Source organism: Micromys minutus, assembly GCF_963924665.1.
Source record: "Micromys minutus genome assembly, chromosome: 3".
In the NCBI taxonomy this organism is placed as follows: Eukaryota; Metazoa; Chordata; class Mammalia; order Rodentia; family Muridae; genus Micromys; species Micromys minutus.
In genome coordinates this window covers 74,511,426-74,532,280 of record NC_137972.1, presented here as the reverse complement: position 1 = coordinate 74,532,280, position 20,855 = coordinate 74,511,426, and the positions used below count along the sequence as shown (strand labels likewise).

Here is a 20,855-nt window from a genome sequence, read left to right as displayed (position 1 = left end):
TCAAAGAAGAAATTTCTTATTCTTCTTTAGTCTATTGGTTATAGTGAAAGTAGTGTCAGTGACCAAAGTGAATCATGTCGATACTTCTATGATAGGGTACAGAGAGAGAAGGAATACTGTGGAGGGCCAGTAAGAAGGGACTATCTGATCAATTCAGGCAGGTCCATGGTAATGTTTGAAGTGTGTTCTGAAGGAAGAGGATGTGGTAGCAGGAGAAGAGAGGAGGACGCACATGCCAAAGCTGCAAGAGCAGGCCTGGTGCATGAAGACCTGGTTGTGGCTCCTATGGCTAGGACAGTACCTGCTTCCGTGCTGTGAAGCTGAGAGCCGGACCAGGACACACTCATTTTCTCCTGGGAGTGTGGGAAAGGGATGCCATTCTATATCTGTTCCACACCTCTCTCTTTCCAAAATTCACAAGTCATGGCTCACTTCAGCAACTCTCTCTGGCTAAAGAAAAGCTGTCATCTTTGCACCATGAGATGATGTTGTCCTGGGCTGACAATGGAGGGTGTATTGACCCAGTGCTGTGATGATGTCCTTGGACCTTTCTCTGTAGTCTCTAAACCTACTTGTATGCCTATTCTTTTCTTTCTTTGCAATGAGATCAGTTTTTTAAAATTCTGTGAGCATTATGTTTTATATAAAGTTCAGTTAGGTACTAGAAACATTAATAAATGAATGAATTGAATAAACGAATACATTTATAATTTTCCTGTTCTTCTGTCATTTATAAATAAAGTAATATCTGATGCTTCTGTGGTACCATTTTCCCTTTTTTGTGTTAATGGTTTTGAACCAAGGGTCTTGCTCATAGTAGCCACATATGTGACTAAGTCTGGTGGTACATGCTTGTTACCCTACCACTGTGGTACAGAAGTAGGAAGAGCAGAAGCTTAGGGCCAGTTTGGGCTGCATAGCAAGATCAGACTAGCTTGCTCTGCATGGTAATTTATCTGATCTGTAGAAATTGCTGATTTTTTTTAAATTCCCACTCATTCAATTTGAGTTTCCCAATTTGTAGTGTCTCTTTATCCCATTATAAAAATTGAAATTAAATACTGAAAAATGCCCATGAGTTTCTAGCTGAGGAGATTATCGCAAAGTATAGTATTTTTGTTTTTTCATTATTAAGAAACTTTATGATCATGGTTTTCAGGTTAAACCTATAATACTGTTTTACATTTGATGTTCTTTGTGGCCACAGCTTTCTTGCAGATGAGGAAACAGAACATTCAGAGAGGCTAAGTCAGGTATCAAAGGTCCTCATCTACATCCAAATATGGTGACGGCACTTATACATCAGAGTTCCTGTGTATCTGCACTTGTCCCATTCCACTGGTGTTCCCACTCCCCCCATAGTGACACGAAGCATGGGGGGGGGCTGTTTTCCTGGATCTTAGTGTGTGGACTGGTAATCGGACTCTTTGAAATGACTCATGTCCTTTTGGCCTGTTGCAGTGTAAAGAGAGGATGAGGCCTGTGAAAAAGGCACTGAAACAGTTGGACAAACCTGACAAGGGACTTAATGTGCAAGAACAGCTGGAACACACCAGGAACTGCCTGCTTAAAATTGGAGACCGCATAGCCGAGTGCCTTAAAGCTTACTCAGACCAGGAACACATCAAATTATGGAGGAGGTAATCAACTCTGGCCTTTAATCTGCCCAGTTTGATTTGACAGCGTGTGAGTGTGCTCTGTTTTTAAAAATACATAGCCTAGTCACCTAATATTTTGCCAACGAGATTCATCTGTTGACAACATAGCCTTAGGCTTCAGCTTCCTTCTCATGAAATAAGCCATTTTGTCAAGACCAGCCTTTTATTCTGATGTACCAAGATTATACCATTAATGTGGTTTATACGATGATAATAATAATAGCAATAGTAATAATGATAATAACAACGATAATTAGCTTTCTGGCTTGTTGTCAGAATATTTGCTTTAAGCCCATAAGACATAGAAACCAGAGTCATACTTTACTCATCTCAGGTCAGTGTGTATGTCTACTATAAGAAATTGGTTGGTTGCAAACTATCTTAGTTACTGTTTCTGTTGCTGTGATGCAATACCATGACCACAAACAAGTTGGGGAGGAAAATGTTTATTTCAACTTATGACTCTTAGGTCACATTTCATTGCTGAAAGGTAAGACAAAGGCAGAGCAGGAGCCTGGAGGCAGGGAACTGGGAGAAGTGCTGGTAACTGTTTGTCCCTCATGGCTTGCTCACCCAGGACCACATGCCTAGGAATGTCACCACTCAAAGTGTGCTGGACCCTCCCACATCAGTTATCTATCAAGAAAAAGTATGACAGGCCAGTCTGGTCAGGAGTTTTCTCACTAGTGTTCTCTTTTCTCAACCTAACATAAAAACGAGCCAGGACAGGTTCCAACACATGAAGTGAATCAAAAGTTATAAGCACATGAACTTGGGCTCTCCAATTTCATCTCCTTTACTAAAGAACTCTAATAGAAATTTAAATTAATGGATGACATTGACTGATATATTAATTCATAAACAGGTTGCCTGTCCCATATCTGAGATGCTTAGAATCAGAAGGATTTTAGATTTTGAAATACTCATAAACATAGGTAATGACATGTCTTTAAATGGGAAGCAAAGCTAAATCAAAATCTCCCTTTGTTTTATATGTACTGCCATAGCCTACAGGTATTCTTGTACAGAGCATTCAGTGCATCTGCATTTTGACTGTGACTCATCACGTGAGGATAAGAGTGTAATTTTCCTGAAGTATCAGTCACACAGTTTTCAGAACAGGGACACTCAACCCTTAGTCACTTAGAGGATATGGCAGTTCTGTAAACAACTGTAATAATCATCAAAACAGCAGTGTAGCCACCTAAAATGTTGAAGTTGGAGGCCTATAGTTTGACTTGGATTAGCCTGGCCAGTCTAGTGAGACTCTGGGCATGTAGCTTTGTAGCTTGCACAAAGCCCTGGCCTTAGTTCCCAGTACTAGAGGGAATTTTGAAAAACTAATGTTAAGTTTATTTTCATGAACTATATTTACTGCATCTCTGTTTTAGTAGATTGATTTTGAGTGAAAAGTAGGTTTTCAGAAATCTTGGTCATGATGCTAATGACAGCATGCCACACGTCCTGAGTACAAAATAAAGATTTTGAAAAGTCATTTCTTCCCACTTAATACTGTCATCTTGGGCTTCCTACTGTGCTCTTGGTTCTCATGGTGTTTAAATACCTGGTCCCCAGCACTTTTTCCTTAAAACATCTTTGATTTTTAAAAGTTCAAAAATAACACAAGGTATGACTTCCATGGAAACTATCCGTCTAAGAATAGGTATAGAAACAGTTTTAGAAGTTGTATGAAGAAAATGCCTACAAGGCTGGTGAGACAACCCATCAGTAAGAGTACATGCTGCTCTTCTAGAGGACCCAGCTTCAACTCTCTATATCTACATGATGGCTCATAACTGTCTATTCCAGACCCCCTTCTAGCCTCTACACACACCAGGCCCACAGATACACTCAGATTGAACACCCATGCACATCTGCAGAAGGGTGGCCAGCAAGGCTGGTTACTGTGACCTGAGTGTAGGTGAGCTGAGTGGGAATGGTTAAAGAACACAATCAAGGCTTTAGCAGAGGCTTAAAAGCAGATAGCCAGGTACTGGGAGTGTGTAGGGTCAGTTGCAGTTTGACAAGAAGACTGTGGCTCTTTATAAGAGAGGCCTTACTCAGTAAGGCAAGAGGCTCTCTACCTGACACGGTATGTTGACTGTTTTGTGGCCCAGCAGAGCATAGCCATAGAGAAAGTGCTCACTGGAAAGCTTGGATGAGCAGAGACTGTCTCTGACTCACTGTTACTTCCAGCATCTCTGTAAGCACTTACCTTTGTGTTCAGGAGAAATGACAGGCTTTAGTGCTAATGAGTGCTGGGATTATAGCGTGCTCTTGTATACCCAGCTTAGTGAACATTTTACAGCAAAATTCAGTAGCTTGCCATCTATAAAATAAAATCATCTAGCTAGGCAAGGTGGCACATACTTTAAATTCCTGCACTTGGTAGACAGGCAGATCTCTTGAGTTCTGCAAGAGCTAAGAATACACAGAGAAACCCTGTCTCAAAAAAAAAAAAAAAAACTAGAACAAAACAACAACAAAATTAGTTTTAAAATTGCTTCATTTAACAGCACTATTTTTCTTTCAGGAACCTATGGATTTTTGTTTCCAAGTTTACAGAATTTGATGCACGGAAACTACATAAGTTATATAAGATGGCTCATAAGAAAAGATCTCAAGAAGAGGAGGTAATATTTCAAGTCAGTTTCCTATGAAATCTCCTTTAGTTTTGTTTTTCCCTGTGAAGGCAGAGATAAATCTGTGGGTTCTAGATGGGTCAGTGACTCTTTGCCTGTGTTTTACGTGGATTTGGTACAGCCCAAGCAGGATGACAGAAACCACCACAGGTTACAGACATACCATAGACTGTGATATTTCACTGTACTAGGTAATTTCATTAGTTCCTAACATACTTCATGAATATCCAGACAGTGAACTGTTGTTCATTAGGTAAGATAGCCAATGCATCAGAGTCAAACAAGGATATGTTACCCTGTGATCTCATGACCTAGAAGCTTATTTTCTAGACCCTTTCTTCTTATGTCTGCTTTCCTAGCTTGTAGTATGGCTTGTCATAAGTCCTATGGTCATGGGCAGAAAGTTCTTGTGTTCCTATTCTTGTATGGGTTCATGTAATTGGCATCCATCCAGCTTCTTACACAGACAAACCCAAATTGCTCACTTAAAGGAGTAGATAATTCGCAGTGCCCAGTAGTTGTTGCCTTTTTGTCTGAGTCGGGGATGGGCATAAGAATGACTTGGTTTCTGCTGTGGCATTAGCTCTCATGCAGGCAAACCCTCCTGTAGATGGGCCATGTCAGATCAGCCCCTGCGGAACAGCTGTGAACATTGTCCCATGAACACAGAGACTCTCTCATGTACGGCTGTGCCCTCAGCATCTGTAGTCATGCCAGAGCTGGCATGGACACTGAGAAGTAGTTGAAGTGTGAACTTGATGCATTATTGACCTGAGAATTATACCCTCAAACAGTTCATCATTTAACTTCATACTGATGAATATGATATAGTTATAATAGGAATCATATGTGTGTGTTAGTGAAACTCTAATAAAAAGGTTTATATTTGTCTATTCATCTTGTGTGAGAGAGAGATAGTTCACGGGAGTACACATATGAACACAGCCCACAATGTCCAGGGACAGCTTGCATATTCTATTCTTTCCTCTCCTTCAGTGTGTATCATAGGACTCAAACTCAGGGTCAGGATTAGAAGTGAGTGCTTTTATCACTGAGCCATCTCACTGACCTCTAATCAGTATTATAATCTGTGAGAGCATAGTTGGGAAAGGCCCTTAGGTAGGAGAGTAAGTAAGTTGAGGATCTGACAGTGGACACAGTGGTGAAGGACTTCACAGAAGTCTATGAGGTTGAGTGACACATGTATTGATCCCGAGTATGTCCAGTGTGTTAGTCTTTCTCTAGGATAGTTGTCTTAGTTACTAGTGCTGAGATCAAACACCATAAGCAAAGGTGAAGAATGCTTCATCATCATTGTTCATCATCAAAGAAGTCAGCACAGGAACTCAAACATGGCAGAACCTGGAGGCAGGAGCTGATACAGGGCCATGGAGGGTGCTGCTTATTGGCTTGCTCCCCTTGGCTTACTTTTTTATAGAACCCAGGACCACCGCCCAGGGATGGTTGCAACTATAAAATAATGGGCTGGGCCCTGCCCCACCAGTCAGTAATTAAGGAACTTCCCTACAGGGTTGCCTATAGCCCAGTCTTAGGGAGCCCAGCCTCAATTGAGGCTCCTCTTCATAGATGACTTCAGCTGTGTCAAATTGACATAAAACTAGCCAGCACAGTAATTTTTACAATTTGTCAGAAGAGTAGAACACGTGCTTCTCCAGCCAAGAGTTTAGTTTAAGGGGCTAACGAAAGGTTAAAGCAAGCTTACAGTGGGCATGACTGATGCTCAGCAGTCGTGGGAAGATTATGATCATGCATTTCTTACTAAAGAGCAATACTAAAGCATCAAATAAAATACAGTCTTACAGGAGAGGATATTTTCATAATGTGATAAATGAAGAAAAGACAGAACCAGATAAAGCATTTTTTTTTTTTGTCCTTTATATACAAAAGGTTTAGATATGGACCACAAATGTCATTCCCTCAAGATTAAATTTTAAATCACTTTACGCTTTTAAAATATTTTATTTTGAGAATTTTCCTTGGATGAAGGTGTGATGGAGCTGTAGGGTCAGATTTCTAGCTTGAGGACTTTGGTATAGTAACTCTTCCTATTTGACAGCTGGGAGTTCTTTAGCTAGCCTTGAAAACCTAGCAGTCATGATTTTGTGAGGCCATGGTAGTCTTCTGAGAGTGACCCTGGCCGCTTGCACAAGGACAAGCTGTATACAGTGACACCTAGTTGTCTCCCATGTTTTCTCACAAGTGCTTATAGTGAAGGTTGGTGTAGTGACCTAGTACGTCAAAGTCCACAGACTGTTAGCCCCTGCTAGGTGGTTGCCACTGTAGGAGCTTATTGGAGTTGGTGAGCAGTTTTGGTAAGAAGTTACTAAATGGCAGTTGAGGGTAGAGAGGAGCAAGCTGGGCCTGTGGAGGAGGTGATTTGTATTCTGCTCTCAGAACTCAAGCTTGGGGTCCTAAGCTCTTCGGTTTTTTTACTCTGCCAGGAACAAAAGAAGAAAGATGATTCGCTTGGTGGTAAGAAACCATTTCGACCAGAGGCCTCGGGCTCCAGCCGGGATTCTCTAGTATCTCAGTCCCATACCTCACACAACCTTCATCCTCAGAAGCCTCATTTGCCTGCCTCCCATGGCCCACAGATGCATGGACATCCAAGAGATAACTACAGTCACCCCAACAAGAGACACTTTAGTAATGCAGGTAGGCCGCTAGGTAGCTTTTACAGAGATGTCACAACCCCCAGTCACCTTGTTTTCCAAGGACCTTTATACTTTTACCAAGACCTTGTTGTCTGTTCTTGGTTGAAATAAAACATGAAATAAAGATCTAGAAGGTTTAGGGCCAGCTCTAAGGGACCATAAACAAACAAAAGGGCAGACTTAGGGAGCAACTTACATTCTGTGTGTGAGGTGGGCATTCAGACTGCTAAATACTTAGTTGGTGACAAGAAGATAACCAAATAGAAAAATAAACAGTGGGTAGTTGGCAGTGAAGAAGCAGCCTGTGACAATGAGAGACCGTTCAGAAACTACGTATGATAAAGGGTTAGCGTGAAAAGTAGAAGGGACTAGTTAAGAAATAGGCAAGGGATCTAAAGAGACATTTCTCAAAAGATGATCATGAGAAACTCCGTAAATCAATGGTTCTCAGTCTGTGGGTTGAGTCCCCTTTGGAGTCAAGTGACCCTTTCACAGAGCTCACATATTTTTATCCTGCATATCTGCATAGCAGATACTTACAGTATGAGTCACAACAGTATCAAAATTACAGTTATGAAGTATTGATGAAATAATTTTATGTTTGGCAGTCACTACAACATGAACTGTATTAAAGGGCGCCAGCATTAGGAAGGTTGAGAACCACTGCCCTAAATTAAGTTATAGTCCAGACAGGGAGGCACATGGTAAAAAATATGATTTTAACCTTTAAGCTAAATCAGCAGAAAAGACTATACCCATTTTTTGTTGAATGCTGAGGATTACCTGTAGAGCCACACAACACTTTGATTTTGTAACTAACTACCCAGCATGTAGCAGAAACTTTGTTTATGGCCTATTCTTTTTCAGGAACTGATGTAAGTTTGTTGTAAACAATTTATGCTTTAGTTTCCCCAAATTCCACTCTAGGTTCTAGCCTTATAGCCAGTGGAGATTTTCCCAGCTGCTGTGTAGTCCTGTGCTGGTAACTCAGGGATTTAACCTGTGGCCTTGCCCTTGACCTTTAGATTAGCATCTGTATCTCAATAAGCCCTTTATTTCAGAGACCTGTTAGTCTCAAGTTTGTTTTAATAAAGGTCTGCAGATGGCCAGCAGGTATGTAGAAAGCCCCCTGCGCTATAGGCCACAGTGAGCAGCAGTGTCCCAAGGATGTGAGAAGGTACGCTTTGCCAGTGTCCACAGTAGTAGCACAGCCAGTGTAGAAAGGGTGAGTAGAGGGTCCTCAAGCATTCAATGGAGAAATCAATGACCCAACAGACCCACTACTGAGTGTCTGCATCTCAGGCTGAAGAGCTGGCGTGACTCTTGGGTTTACGATTGGTGAATACTCACTCACAGGAGTCAGCATATGGGATCAACCTAAGTGTTTATCAGTAGTGAGGGATTGGCAGTGAGCCTGTCACTTGTGACAGTGTGGGTCAGCCCAGATGTTTTATGTTTAAGAGTTATAAGCTGGTGCAGAAAGACAATACAACATGATTTCTTCAGTATGAAGACTCTAACAAAGCTGGAATTAGAGGATCAGAGAGGAGTCCTTTGTCAGAGAGGAGAACAGTGGTTTATCCAGGGGCGGGAGGCTGGGAATAAGACGTGGAGGAAATGCTGGTTAAAGGATACTGTAGTTAGGAGAAAGATGTGCAAAAGATAAACTATACAAAATGGTGACTATAGTTGACAATATATCCTTGAGAATCATTGGGAGATTTTAATATTCTTTCCACAAACACAAAAAATGTGTTAATGCAGTTAGTCATTGTATAGAAAGACATGCATAAAATGAGTATCTTAGGGGTTTATTGCCATGAAGAGACACCAAGGCAACTCTTATCAAGGAAAATATTTAACTGGGGCTGGCCTTGAGTTCAGAAGTTTAGTCCATAGCATCATGGTGGGAAGCCTGCTGGCGTGCAGGCACACATGCTGTTGGAGGGGCCGAAGTTTCTACCTCTTGATCAATAGGCAGCAGAAGGAAGGAGACTGTGTGTGTTTCACACTGAGTGAAACTTGAATATTTAAGACCTCAAAGTCCCATCTCCACTGTGACACTCATCCTCTAACAAGACCAAACCTCCACCAATAAGGTCACACCTCCTAATAGCGCCCGCCACTCGCCATGGGACAAACATTCAGACACATGAGCCAAACCTTATCAGACCACCACAGTAAGTGTATATAATTTGTATTTAATTTTAAATGCAATTTTGAAACAAAGCTTATAAAAGAAAAGGGAAAGTAGATTAAATTAAATATTGGAGATTTATTTAGAAAAATGTAGAGACAGCCATACAGTCAGAGGCAGAAGCAGGCAGAGATCCGTGAGTTTGAGGCCAGCCTGGTTTACATAATAATTTCCAGGACAGCCAGAACTAGAGAAGTCATGTCTCAGTAAAAGAAAAGAAAAACAGAGATAAAAATGCTAGGTGTGTGATGGTGTCTGCAGTTCTAGGCCTAGAGAGGCTGAGGTAGGAGAGACCTGAGTTCAGCGTCCTGCAGCACACGTAAGCTATGTGTTGTTTTAAAAAAAGATTAAGGATTAGGGAATTCATGGAAGATTCATGTAAAGGAGGAAAATAAAACTGCCCATATGGGAACTGCCCCCCCCCCCCCCCATACTATTCAGGAAGTGGCAAGGCAGAAAGTTAAAATTTTTTTCATTCATTCTGATCAGCAATAATTAAAAGGAGAAATGCATACTAGTTAAGGATAGGAATTGCTCTAGTCTGTTTTATAAAATAACTTGAAATGAGTAAACATACAGTCCACTAACTAGGAGAATGGTTAGTATCAGGCAATCTGTACCCAATATCATCAATCATTACAGAGAATTGGCCAGACCAGCCATTGTGCACTTGTTAATATCAGCACTTGGAAGGCTGAGGCAGGAGGATTACATGTTTGAGGCTACAAAGCAAAGTGTTATCTCTAAAAGTACTCCCACATTTTCTGGAAAGTTTTATTCACTAAAAATGTTTGGGGCTGGAGAGGTGGCTCAAGGGTTAAGAGTACTGGCTGCTCTTCACAGGACCTGGGTTCAATTCCCGCCACCCACACAAGCATGTGTAACTCCAAAGTCTAGAGGATCTGATTCCTCTTCTGGCCTCTATAGGCACTGAATGTGTCTGAATGCATCCTGGTGACACACTCAGAGATGGAAAAGAAAATAAATAAAATCGGGGAAAATAAAGTGGGGAATAATAAGAACCAAACAGTCATCAAGTCCATGCCTGTATCTTTTCATTTACTGAGATGAAATTCATACAGCATGTGAAGATGAACTAACTACTCAGTGGTATTCGGTACATTCAAAGTTCTGCATAGCAACTTGTGCCTTCTTCCTAAATGTCTGTCACCTCAAATGGCAGTTCTAGATCATTCCCATCCATCTAGCTTTCATAGCTGTTTGTGTTTTACCTCTGTAAATTAATGTGCTCTGAATACTTCATGTAATTGGAATATACAGTATGTTACTGCATATGACTGGCTTAGCAAAATGTTTTCGAAGTTCATCCTAATTGTAGTGTGAATCAGTACTTAATTTCTTTTTATGGAAGTTTAGTTTTCACTCAGTGGATATACCATAATGTTCTTTTATCAATAGACATTTCATTTCTCCTTTTTTTTTCTGTGTAGAATAGTACTATTATAAATATATCCAAATATTTGCTTGAGTGCCTCTTTGTATTGTTGCTGCCTATACGGTAGCTGTCTGGTTTCTGATTAACCGAGGAACCATCTCCCTTACGTTAGCGAGGGCGACCTGAGATGAGTAGAGCAGAGGGAAGAGTGCAGGGATTTCCTAAGTGCTCATTGCTTATCGCCCACCAGGTAAAATAAGTAAAAAGTACTTTAGAGACAGAAGAGGAAAAGAAGACTCAAACCACATAGAAGCATAATGTAAGATTTTATAAAGGTTCAGTTTTTTCTACAGTAGTCAAGAGAAGTGCATTTTGTTCTAAACCTTAGTTGTAGCATTCCATTTGTGTACACACAGTGTACACAAACACAGTGGACTGCATGTTTGAGGCTGCACAGCAATTTATTATCTCAAAAAGGGCTTCCATAGCTCCTTTAAACTTCTATATGCTAACAGTATGTCTGGATCTGGAGAGACGGCTCAGTAGTTAAGAGCACTGGCTGCTCTTCCAGAAGACCCAAGTTCATTTCAATAAAGTGTGTATACATGGATATGTGCGTGTTTCTCAGTTTGAGAGTAGCTTAAACTTCTTGTAAAAATTTCAAGATTTTTTTTTTTTTTTAAGAAAATCTATTTTTATCTTTACCTCCTTTCTAAGGAACATTAAAGCAAGTGTAGTAGTGCATGCTTTTAATCCCAGCACTGGGAAGCAGAGGCAGGCAGACTTCTGTGATCGAGGCCAGTTTTGTCTGCAAAACTATATTAACTATATTAACAAGACTCTACCTTAAAAAAATTATTGATGTTTCATTTATGTGTGTGAGTTCTTTTGTTCAAGTGTAGGTCTGTGTACCATGTGCATACTTGATATTCACAGAGGTTCGAAGATATCAAAGACCCTGGAATTGGAATTATACTATAAGTTTTAGCTGGTATTACTTCACTCCCTTGGCACCCAGGATAGCAGATGCCCATCTCAGTGGGGTGGCCTGGCCTTTTCTCTCCTGGCTCAGCCCTTCAGACGACTCCTTATGGTCTAAGGAAGAAGTCTGTAGTTAGGTTTTCAGCAGCTCAGCACAGCTCAGCAGGTTGATTCAGCTTCAGCTGTCTAAGTGAAGCAGCAGTATTGCTTTCCAAGTTCCCTTCTCGGTTCTTGAGTGAATTTCATATCAGGGGTCTTCTGTGGATTGGGGCAAGCAAGAATGAAAGGTGTAAGAGTGGTTTAGAAGATCTTAAAGCAGACAGGGTGGGGCTGGAGAGATGGCTCAGTGGTTGAGAGCACTGACTGCTCTTCCAGAGGTCCTGAGTTCAATTCCCAGCAACCACATGGTGGCTCACAACCATCTGTAATGGATTCTGATGCCTTCTTCTGGTGTGTCTGAAGATAGTGACAGTCATTAAAACAGTTTAAAAACAAACCAGACAGGGTGGTAGATTTTCTCTTGCCTTCGAAGTTGGTGGTGGCATTTAAAGCTTGAGGAGCTCTAAAGCGATAAAGCTAAGAAGGAGGAATTATCTCCTTGTGACAGGTCAGTCTTAGTAAATTCTGCCATGTGCTGTAGTTAAGAAACAATTCTCTTCTTGCAGATCGAGGAGACTGGCAGAGGGAAAGAAAGTTCAACTATGGCGGTGGTAATAATGCCCCCTGGGGGGGCGACCGGCACCATCAGTATGAGCAGCACTGGTATAAGGACCACCACTATGGTGACCGGAGACATATGGATACCCACCGTTCCGGAAGCTACCGACCTAACAACATGTCCAGAAAGAGACCGTATGAGCAGTACAACAGCGACCGAGACCACCGGGGACACAGAGACTATTATGACAGGTGTGTAGAAAGTGTGAGCGGTGAGGCACTGACTTGTTCATGTGTCAGTTACAGACCCTTGTCCCTGCTGTGAGGAAATCCTCTGGATGCAGGCAGGGAGGCTGCTTACTCGGATGTATTTCTTTACCTGTATAAGTGTTTTGCCTACACATGGGTGTATATACCATGTGTGTGCCTGGTACCTCAGGAAGTCAGAAGAGTTTGTTGCATCTCTGGACCTGGAATACAGAAGACTGAGCTGTCATGTTGCTATTGGGAACTGAATCCAGGTCCTCTGTAAGAGTAGCAAGTGCTTTTAACACCTGAGACATCTCTCCAGTCCCTCTCCCCTTTTTAAGAAGTGTCACTTTGTTCTCAAAGAGCTTTATACATGCACAGAATACGTTTTTGGTAATTTCACCACATTACCCTTTCTTCCCTCTCTGCCTATTGCAGCCCCCTTCCCGCAGGCCTCCTTTCTCCTTCGATGCCTTTGGCTGTGACCGAGTGAGCTCTCGTGTGCTTGCTGAATGCATTGGGGTGTGGTGTTATTTATGGCCTGGGCAGCTTAGGAGTGTCTCAAGCATCTCTGGAAAAAAATGACAGTGCTCTCCTGGAACCCTTTTGTGTTTTTATTGTATTTTAAAATCGGCATGTAATGTGTTTAACATCACTCTGGCATTTTTGGACAAAGTTGATTTCTTTCCCCAGCCTTCCATCTCTCCCACTCTCCTGCTGGCCCTGCTCTCCCCATGACTCCCTGCCAGATTCCTTTCCGCTTTCATATCCTATGTATCCTTGAAGCCTTGTGCCACCGTACTTTCTCCTCACATAATAGATCTCCTCTTGGTTTCCTTTCTAGATTCATAGTTTCCCTGTCCTTAAATCTGACTACATGTATACGTTACGGGGCAGTATCCACGAATGAGGGAGAATATTGATTCTTGTCTTTCTGAGTTTGAGTCACCTTGTGTACTATCATACATATGCTGGCATATATGTGCACACCGAATTAGTACATGAATGAATTAGTATGCTGATATTTCTTATGTTTTTGCCATGAGCCCAGTCTTTAGTGGCTGAGCCACCTCTCCAGCCCAAGGTCACATTTCCTTAGAAGGTGCATGGTGCCTTAGGTATGTTAGCTGAGGCTAACTTCTGGCCTTCACGTTCATCTACCTTACACACCTGAATCATGTGTTCCCCACAATACCTACACATGTGAATACACACATGATACAGAGTCAGCAGTACTAATTCATAACATGGCACATGAGGTGGCTACCAGTCTGTGGTCCTTGTCTACCTGGATCCAGTAGTTTAAGTAAGCTTTTGAAGTTGTACCGTTTCTACAACCATTCAGTGCCATTAGTCAGGTGACAAGCCAGTTTCAAATTGTGAGTTGGCTGGCCATTGTAAGAGAAACACCATAGTTTTACCAGACATTCATTCAGTGTCTGGCTATTAATTGAACTGCATAGCAGGACTTCCCTTGGGCTGATGTTATGCTTTGTGTTTAGACTGCACCGAGACTTTAAAGTGGGGCATGATTTATATAGCATTTCTGTGTCCTGCTGTTGTTTTGAGAGATCTGCATTTAAATGCATAGCTGTGGCCTGTATTAGCCACCTCATGAACGAGCCTGCACACTCGTTACCTCCTGCTCTCCCGTCACCTTGTCTGGCTCCTGTACGGGTCTGCATTTCTGCCTGGTCTGTTCTTTTGTCTTTTCCTTCTGTTCACTAGGGCTGTACTGTGAGGGGTGTTTATTTTGAAGGGTATTTTTGCTGGATATAGTTTTTGATTACCAGTTTCAGTACTTTGAGATGCTCCTCCATTGTCTGAATGCCTTGTGACAGAAAGGTCTGTCTGTCTTCTCTTTTTCCTCCTTATACACTGTCACTGTTTCATCTCTGGTTGTGTTATGTATTGTGCACTGTGCCTGTCTGCACCCCTGCTCCTTCCCTTCTTATGTAATACAGAGATTAAGCCCAGGCTTGAGTGCACTTGAGCAAGTACTTCTCCACTCAGCACACCGAAGCCCTGACTTCCTTTTCTTTGTATTTCTCACACTCAGGAATCACTCAGCTCTTTGGATATGTAGGGTTATCTATTATACCTATAAACTTGGTATTTTCCAAATAATACTGCCATTTTCCATTTTCTCCTTTGGAAACTCAAATTGCTCTTAGTGCTATTCTGCTTGAAGTGGCAGTGTGCTGACTGACTGCATTTGCCAGATGATTCCAGTGTCCTCGTCTGCTCACCATGTCATTTCTGTCAGTTTCAGTCTGATTAGCTCATCTCGTAATGTTTCATAATCTCTTATAATCTCTTCGTACTTCCCATGCCTAGTAATTTATTAATGCCCTGTGGACAACAGTACACTCCTGTGTGCATAAGTACACACACATACACATACTCTTCCTTTTCAGATTGATATGTTCTTTCTGATATCCTCTGTAGAGCTTACTTTGTCACAATTCCTTTAGTCTGGGGTTTTCTCAACCTGTGGCTCACATTCCCTTTGGGGGTTGAATAACATTTTCACAGGGGTCACCTAAGAGCAATAGAAAACACAGATATTTAACAATTCATAATAGTAGAAAGTAATTAAAATTCATAAACAGTACAAAAATAATTTTATGGGTGGAGGTCACCACAATATGAAGAACTATATTAAAGGGTCACAGCATTAGGAAGGTTGAGAACCACTGCTTTAGTCTGTTTTATCATAAAATTTTAATTTAATTTTTTAAATTTGTTTTTACTTTTATTTATGTGTAGGTATTATGTCTGTTCACATGTGAGTATATGCACACATGAGTGCAGGTGCTCAAGGAATCCAGAAGCATCAGATCCTCCTGGAAGTGGGTTTATATATAGTTGTGAGCCTCTTGACTGACCTGGGTCCTCTAGAAGAGCAACACGTGCTCTTAACCACTGAGCATCTCTCTAGCCCCTCTGCTTTAGTTTATGAGATAGTTTTGCTGGGTATAGTGTGATCTTTTAGGACTTGGAGGACATCTTTCCAGGCCCTTCTGCTATAAAGATTTCTGGCAGTATTATTCTATTGCAATTCAGTGTTTTCTCATTGGCCTTTCTTTACAGGCAACTTGGATTTTCTTTTTTACTTTCTTTAAATATCTTTTATTTCTATATTTTGAATGTTTTAATTATAATATGTCATGAAGATTTTTTTTTTTTTTTCTAGTCTTGTTTGGGATGGTTTAGGTCTCCTACTCCTGGGTGAGCTTTTTTTCCCCCCCTAGGTTTGGGGAATCGTTTTCTTTGAGTTTATTAAAGATATTCTTGATTCCTTCACTTGGTATTCTCTATCATCTGGGTGAGCTTTCTTTTTCCCCCCTAGGTTTGGGAAATCGTTTTCTTTGAGTTTATTAAAAATATTCTTGATTCCTTCACTTGGTATTCTCTATCATCTTTTGGTCTTTTAATGGTATCCCAGACTTCTCCCATGTTCTATAATTTCTTCTATAACTTTTTCAATGACCTTTATCAAGTAATCCAATCCAGTTTCTCTGCTCTGTCTTCCATCCAACTCTGTTTTTAACCTGATCATTTCTGTTGCCATGGTTTTCCACTGAGGGTTTTAATTGGCTTATTGAGGTTTTCACTTCTAGTATCATTTCAGTTTGGGCTTCCATCAACAAATCAAAGATTTTTTTTTTTTTTTTTTTTTAATGTTTTGGATGATTTTCTCATTTCATTCATCTTTGTCTTTTGAGTTGTTTGCCCACAGTGAAATTCTCTTAAATTTTTTGGAAGTTCTTCCAGGTCATTTTGAACAGCTGTAGATTTCTATTGTTGGAGACATGTTGCTTATTTGTGTGTGTGTGTTTTGTAGATGTTTGAGGGTTGCACATCTGGAGTTGGTTTTGGTTGTCCTTTGTTGTTGTTATTCAAGTCACCTTCTTTTAGAAGAGGGGTTTACATTTCTCAGGACTCAAGCTGTGTTGGGAGGGAAGCATCCTGTCTTCATTTGGTGTTTGATGCTATAGCCCCCAATTTTAAGCTTTTTTGTTTGTCTGCTATGGCCATGGTACCTTCAGTTGTGGTCAGGAGCTTGGAACAAGTCTTCTCTGCCAGCGTAGACTGCTTGTGGGTCTAAAGCCAGGTTGGACAATTGGAGGGTCCCATTCAGGTAGCTGGTAGGACTCTGGGTCACATGTGGTGATGGGAGTGTCCCTAATGGGGAATGGCGTGGGAGCTAATGAATTTGGAGAGAAAGAGGCCAAGAGAAGGTGGAAGTCCCAGGAGGCAGCTGCCTGGTTTGAGCTACCTACTGTATGATGGGAGTCTTTCAGTGTGTAGGTAGCCTACCTCATGTGTTATAGAGACTCCCTGGTGGGGTAAGCAAGTTTGTACAATAATTTTAGGCAACCTTAGTGTTGAATATCTAGGTTGATTCTGGGTTTTATTGCTGTTAATAATTTACAACTAGTTTTTTAAATACACATCTTTTTCTCTTGAGCATGGTAAAGAAAAGTGAAAATATTATAGTTGTGTTCTGTTGAAGGGAGAGTGAGATTCCAAAGCTGTCAGTGATTGTCCAAGAGTGGTCATACGTTACTGCAGCTTTGAAACCTGTCTGTCATTATAGGGTGCCTTTCACTAATATGTGGGAAACACCTGGGTCCGTGTGTATATGAGGAAGAAGGAGCAGAAGATGGAGAAGCATTAGGAATCTGACTTTGTCTTTCAGCTGATCTTTGCATCTCTCTTTCAGGCACCATCATGAGTCCAAGCGGAGGAGGTCAGATGACTTTAGGCCCCAGAATTACCACCAGCAGGATTTCCGACGAATGTCTGACCACAGACCCACCATGGGTTACCATGGCCAGGGACCCTCAGATCATTACCGCTCTTTCCACACAGACAAGTTGGGAGAATATAAACAGCCCATGCCTTCATTGCACACTGCGCTCTCAGACCCTCGCTCACCCCCTTCCCAGAAATCTCCCCATGATCCCAAGTCACCCTTGGATCACAGGTCTCCTTTGGAGAGATCACTAGAACAGAAAAACAACCCAGATTATAACTGGAATGTTCGGAAAACATAAAGGACAGCTCCTAAAGGGGAGAGAGCACAGGAGTCATCAAGCACTTGGGCGTTTTGGTCTGATCCAGCTGTGGCCAGTGGTCAGGCTGGTGAGTGGAGTTTCTGGATACGCTGCTGCTGAATCCACCGACTTGGCAGCTGAAGGAGCACTTGAAGGAGTTGGAGGCTTTTGTCTGCTGCTTTGGTTTGGTCTCCACTCCTGCACTTTGGCATCCCAATCCCATCCTAGCCTATCATGGCCTCCCACCTCCATGGGTGCTAGGAGGAGATGACTTCATGTACCAGCTTCATTGGGCTGCTTCTTCTGTGAATGAATCTGGGATCTTGAGAGTCAATGAATGTTATATTCAGCATGAGTAATCAGGGCAAGAACCTGCTGGACAGTGTGTGATTGGTTCACCATGACACAGGGACGCTGCTCATGGGAAGTGGGGTCACAGGGTGGATTTCACACTGCAAGACTTGAAAGGGGAGCAGGTATACCCCTTAGATGTGTTCTTGGGAGAAATGATGCACTTGGTCTCATTATGTGAAGTAGGTGGGGATAAAGAGACAGGGAAATGACCGCCACCATGGCCTCCTCCCTGCCAACACTAATTCCCCGCCCCCCACTGTCTTTGTACATTTCCAAGGTTTGGTCTTCTGGATATTGTTCGTTCTCCCTCATTGTCAGGGAAGGTTGGCTCCCTCTGGTTGACTCTAGATAGAGTACTGTGACTTGGGCATTGCTGATGCCAGCGTGGGGTTTGCTTATGTGTTTGGGGAGTGGGCTAAGTGGGTGTAGGGGTGGAGCTGGGGGAGGGGTAGTATAAGCAGGAAAATGGGAATCCCTGGTGGGTTTCTGATTCCTGTGATGAGGAGAGTCAGGTCCTGGAGATGGAAGTGGAGGTGGCCTGCTGATGAGATGCCTGCTGGTGAGCCCAGATGTGGGCTGTACATAGATGGGGGCAGGGTTCGTTGACACTGCCAGCAAGCAGGGAGTTGTCAGTATTGGAGTGGGTCAGCAAGTTGTAGCTGCATCTTGGTTTCTTTACATAGCTCGAAGGGTCAGGCTGCACATACCCAAACATCTGGACAGTTAAGATATGGTCAGGTGAAAACTACATTTCCATTACAAGTTGGAACTCAGTAGAACCAAACCTTGTTACTGTAAGATCTATAGAGTTTAAACCTAAGTTAAATTCCCCCCAGATCATAAGCATTTGTGATGAGGTAGCCAAGCTGTTAAGTTGGCAGGAGGCTGGTCAGCGTCGGGTTAGGTTAGGTTGGGTTGTGGGTCTGATGGGTTGTATCATTGAATGGCTCTTCTCAGTGTATGGATACTGGGCTGGGCCTTGGGTTTTACTCACTTTCAGTATAGCTTGCCAGTATTGTTAAAGTTTCCAAAGCCTTTCTAGATGGAGACAGGAAAACTGACTTGAACATGGAAGGTCTCATTTGGACACATGCAGGGTTTGGCTCCCTGAACACTCTTGGTGGGGTGGTCATCCCACACAGTATCATTAATGACTTCCCCAAGACAAGCATGAGTTGTGTCCTTGAGTGAGCATCTGGCCATGCATGGCTGTGGTGGGCCATTGCTTTTGCTGCTTTTTAGAGCACCACGGGCCTGGCCGGCACTGAGTCAGTCCCTGCAGCTAGTGCTCGGTAGACCATCACCTTCTGGGCTCCTCGTGGCACTGGGTCCTTCACCTTATGTGCATGTGTGACTTGCAGCATAGCCCACTCACTGCATGACAGTCCCCGGCCAGAGCCTGCTGCCTGGTGACTTGCCGAGACTTCTCAGTCACGACCGAAAGGTTTGGCCGCAGAGTGAGAAGCGGGTGTAGATGGAGTTGCTGATTCCGCTGACGCTGTCTGTGTTCGGTTTGCTGGGCTCTTGGGTGCTGGGAGTGCAGCACGCACAGGAGGTGCCCGCGGAAGGCGGAGGCCCTGCCTTTCCATACTCACCTAGGTCTTGTCTCCAACTTGTCGGTAGAAGTTACAAATTATTCTCAAAGACGCCTGTCTTATCATGAGGGAAAAAGGAATTTCCTTTTGTTCACATTCGGGACTTTGAGGGTATAGTGCCATAAAAAAGCAAAGGGCCATGCGGCCGGATCAGTGTTCCATTGACTCTAAGATTACAGTGTCTCCCGTCAAACATCTGCTGTAGGTGATGGGATGTATTTGAAGAGGGTTGGGAGAGAGGACGCATTCGTCTTTAATCCAGTGTGTGCATCACATGCTTATGGCAGAAGTTTGCACAGGTGAGAGGCTGTCAGTGCAGTTCTGTGGAGCCTGGCGTTGGAGGAAGATGAAGCCTCCGCTGACCACTGTGTCCTCTGAGACTTGGCCAGCCTGCAGGAGCCCTGTCTGCTGTTTCTTCCTTATACTCTGTGTAGTCATTCCTTAAGCCCCACAAAGGGAGCGCAAACATTTCTCACTGTGCTGCTGATGTTCTGACCTGGTGTGTCTGACAGTTGCATCAGGCTTTGCAGAGCAAAAGTGACTCACTTAAGTGTTCACTCCAGCAACACTGAAATCCTACAGACCAAAACCCACTTGTCAGCAGGAGCTGTGGTCCAGGCCCAGCACCTGTGGTCTTTTAGCTGAGGCCAGCTGTGCTGGGCGAAGAGAGCCATGCCAAGGGCCCAGGCTGCTTTAGTCCATCTGTGCCCTACCCATTTGGGGACAGATGGTTTTTCTTGTAAACTTGTGGACTTTTGAAACCTGTTGACTAAACAGTAATTAATTTATATTTGTGAAAAATGCCACTGTCCTGGTGATTTCTGATGTAAATAATGTTGTTTATATAGTATGTATTAAATTTTCCTACATTGTAAAACTGCTGTACTTTTGATTCTTGTATATTAAAAAGTGTTACTAAGGATTTCTAGAATTGGGCTAACCAGTTACATTACATTCTGGTTCAGTCTCCTTTCCTGGCTGCAAGCCCTGCATCCAGGCTGACTGACCGCTTCATCCATGGTGACTTGTTGGTTCTAAATAGTTTTCTGTCTCTGAACAGCTTTGGGCCACAGACCACAGCTGTGTACTTCAGGGAGTGGCATGGAGCCATTAAAGTCATGAAGGGCTGAGCTGATCTTCCCTGGGGGTCTGGGAAGGCCTGCCTTAAATATCTACCTCTGTCTAGAAAGAAGAAAAGACACCCGGCCTACAGCTTTAGTGTAGTTAGCAGTTGGGTTATATATTCACATTTTTCCTTCCTTCCTTCCTTCTCTTTTTAAAGTGATTTATTTAATTTATGTGCACTGGTGTTTTGCCTGCATGTAGTATGTAGTGTCAGGGTGTCAGATCTTGGAATTATAGACAATTGTGAGCTGCTTTGTGGGTGT

General features: G+C 42.6%; 1 protein-coding gene across 5 annotated transcripts in view; it reads left to right on the top strand.

Annotated features, from left to right (window-relative positions):
* Positions 1 to 18,279, top strand: part of CHD2 (chromodomain helicase DNA binding protein 2) — a 103,960-nt gene extending 85,681 nt beyond the window's left edge. For 3 of the 5 annotated variants that reach the window (XM_080914901.1, XM_080914902.1, XM_080914900.1), the window contains 5 exons: positions 1,462 to 1,640; positions 4,192 to 4,291; positions 6,763 to 6,976; positions 12,215 to 12,458; positions 17,185 to 18,279. In XM_080914901.1, the coding sequence (XP_080771027.1) occupies positions 1,462 to 1,640; positions 4,192 to 4,291; positions 6,763 to 6,976; positions 12,215 to 12,458; positions 17,185 to 17,518 (1,071 nt within the window). In that variant the 3' untranslated portion in view covers positions 17,519 to 18,279. The remainder of the gene's footprint in view (positions 1 to 1,461; positions 1,641 to 4,191; positions 4,292 to 6,762; positions 6,977 to 12,214; positions 12,459 to 17,184) is intronic. The other 2 variants (XM_080914903.1, XM_080914904.1) reach the window with 2 other exon arrangements.
* The last annotated feature ends 2,576 nt before the right edge of the window (positions 18,280 to 20,855 follow it).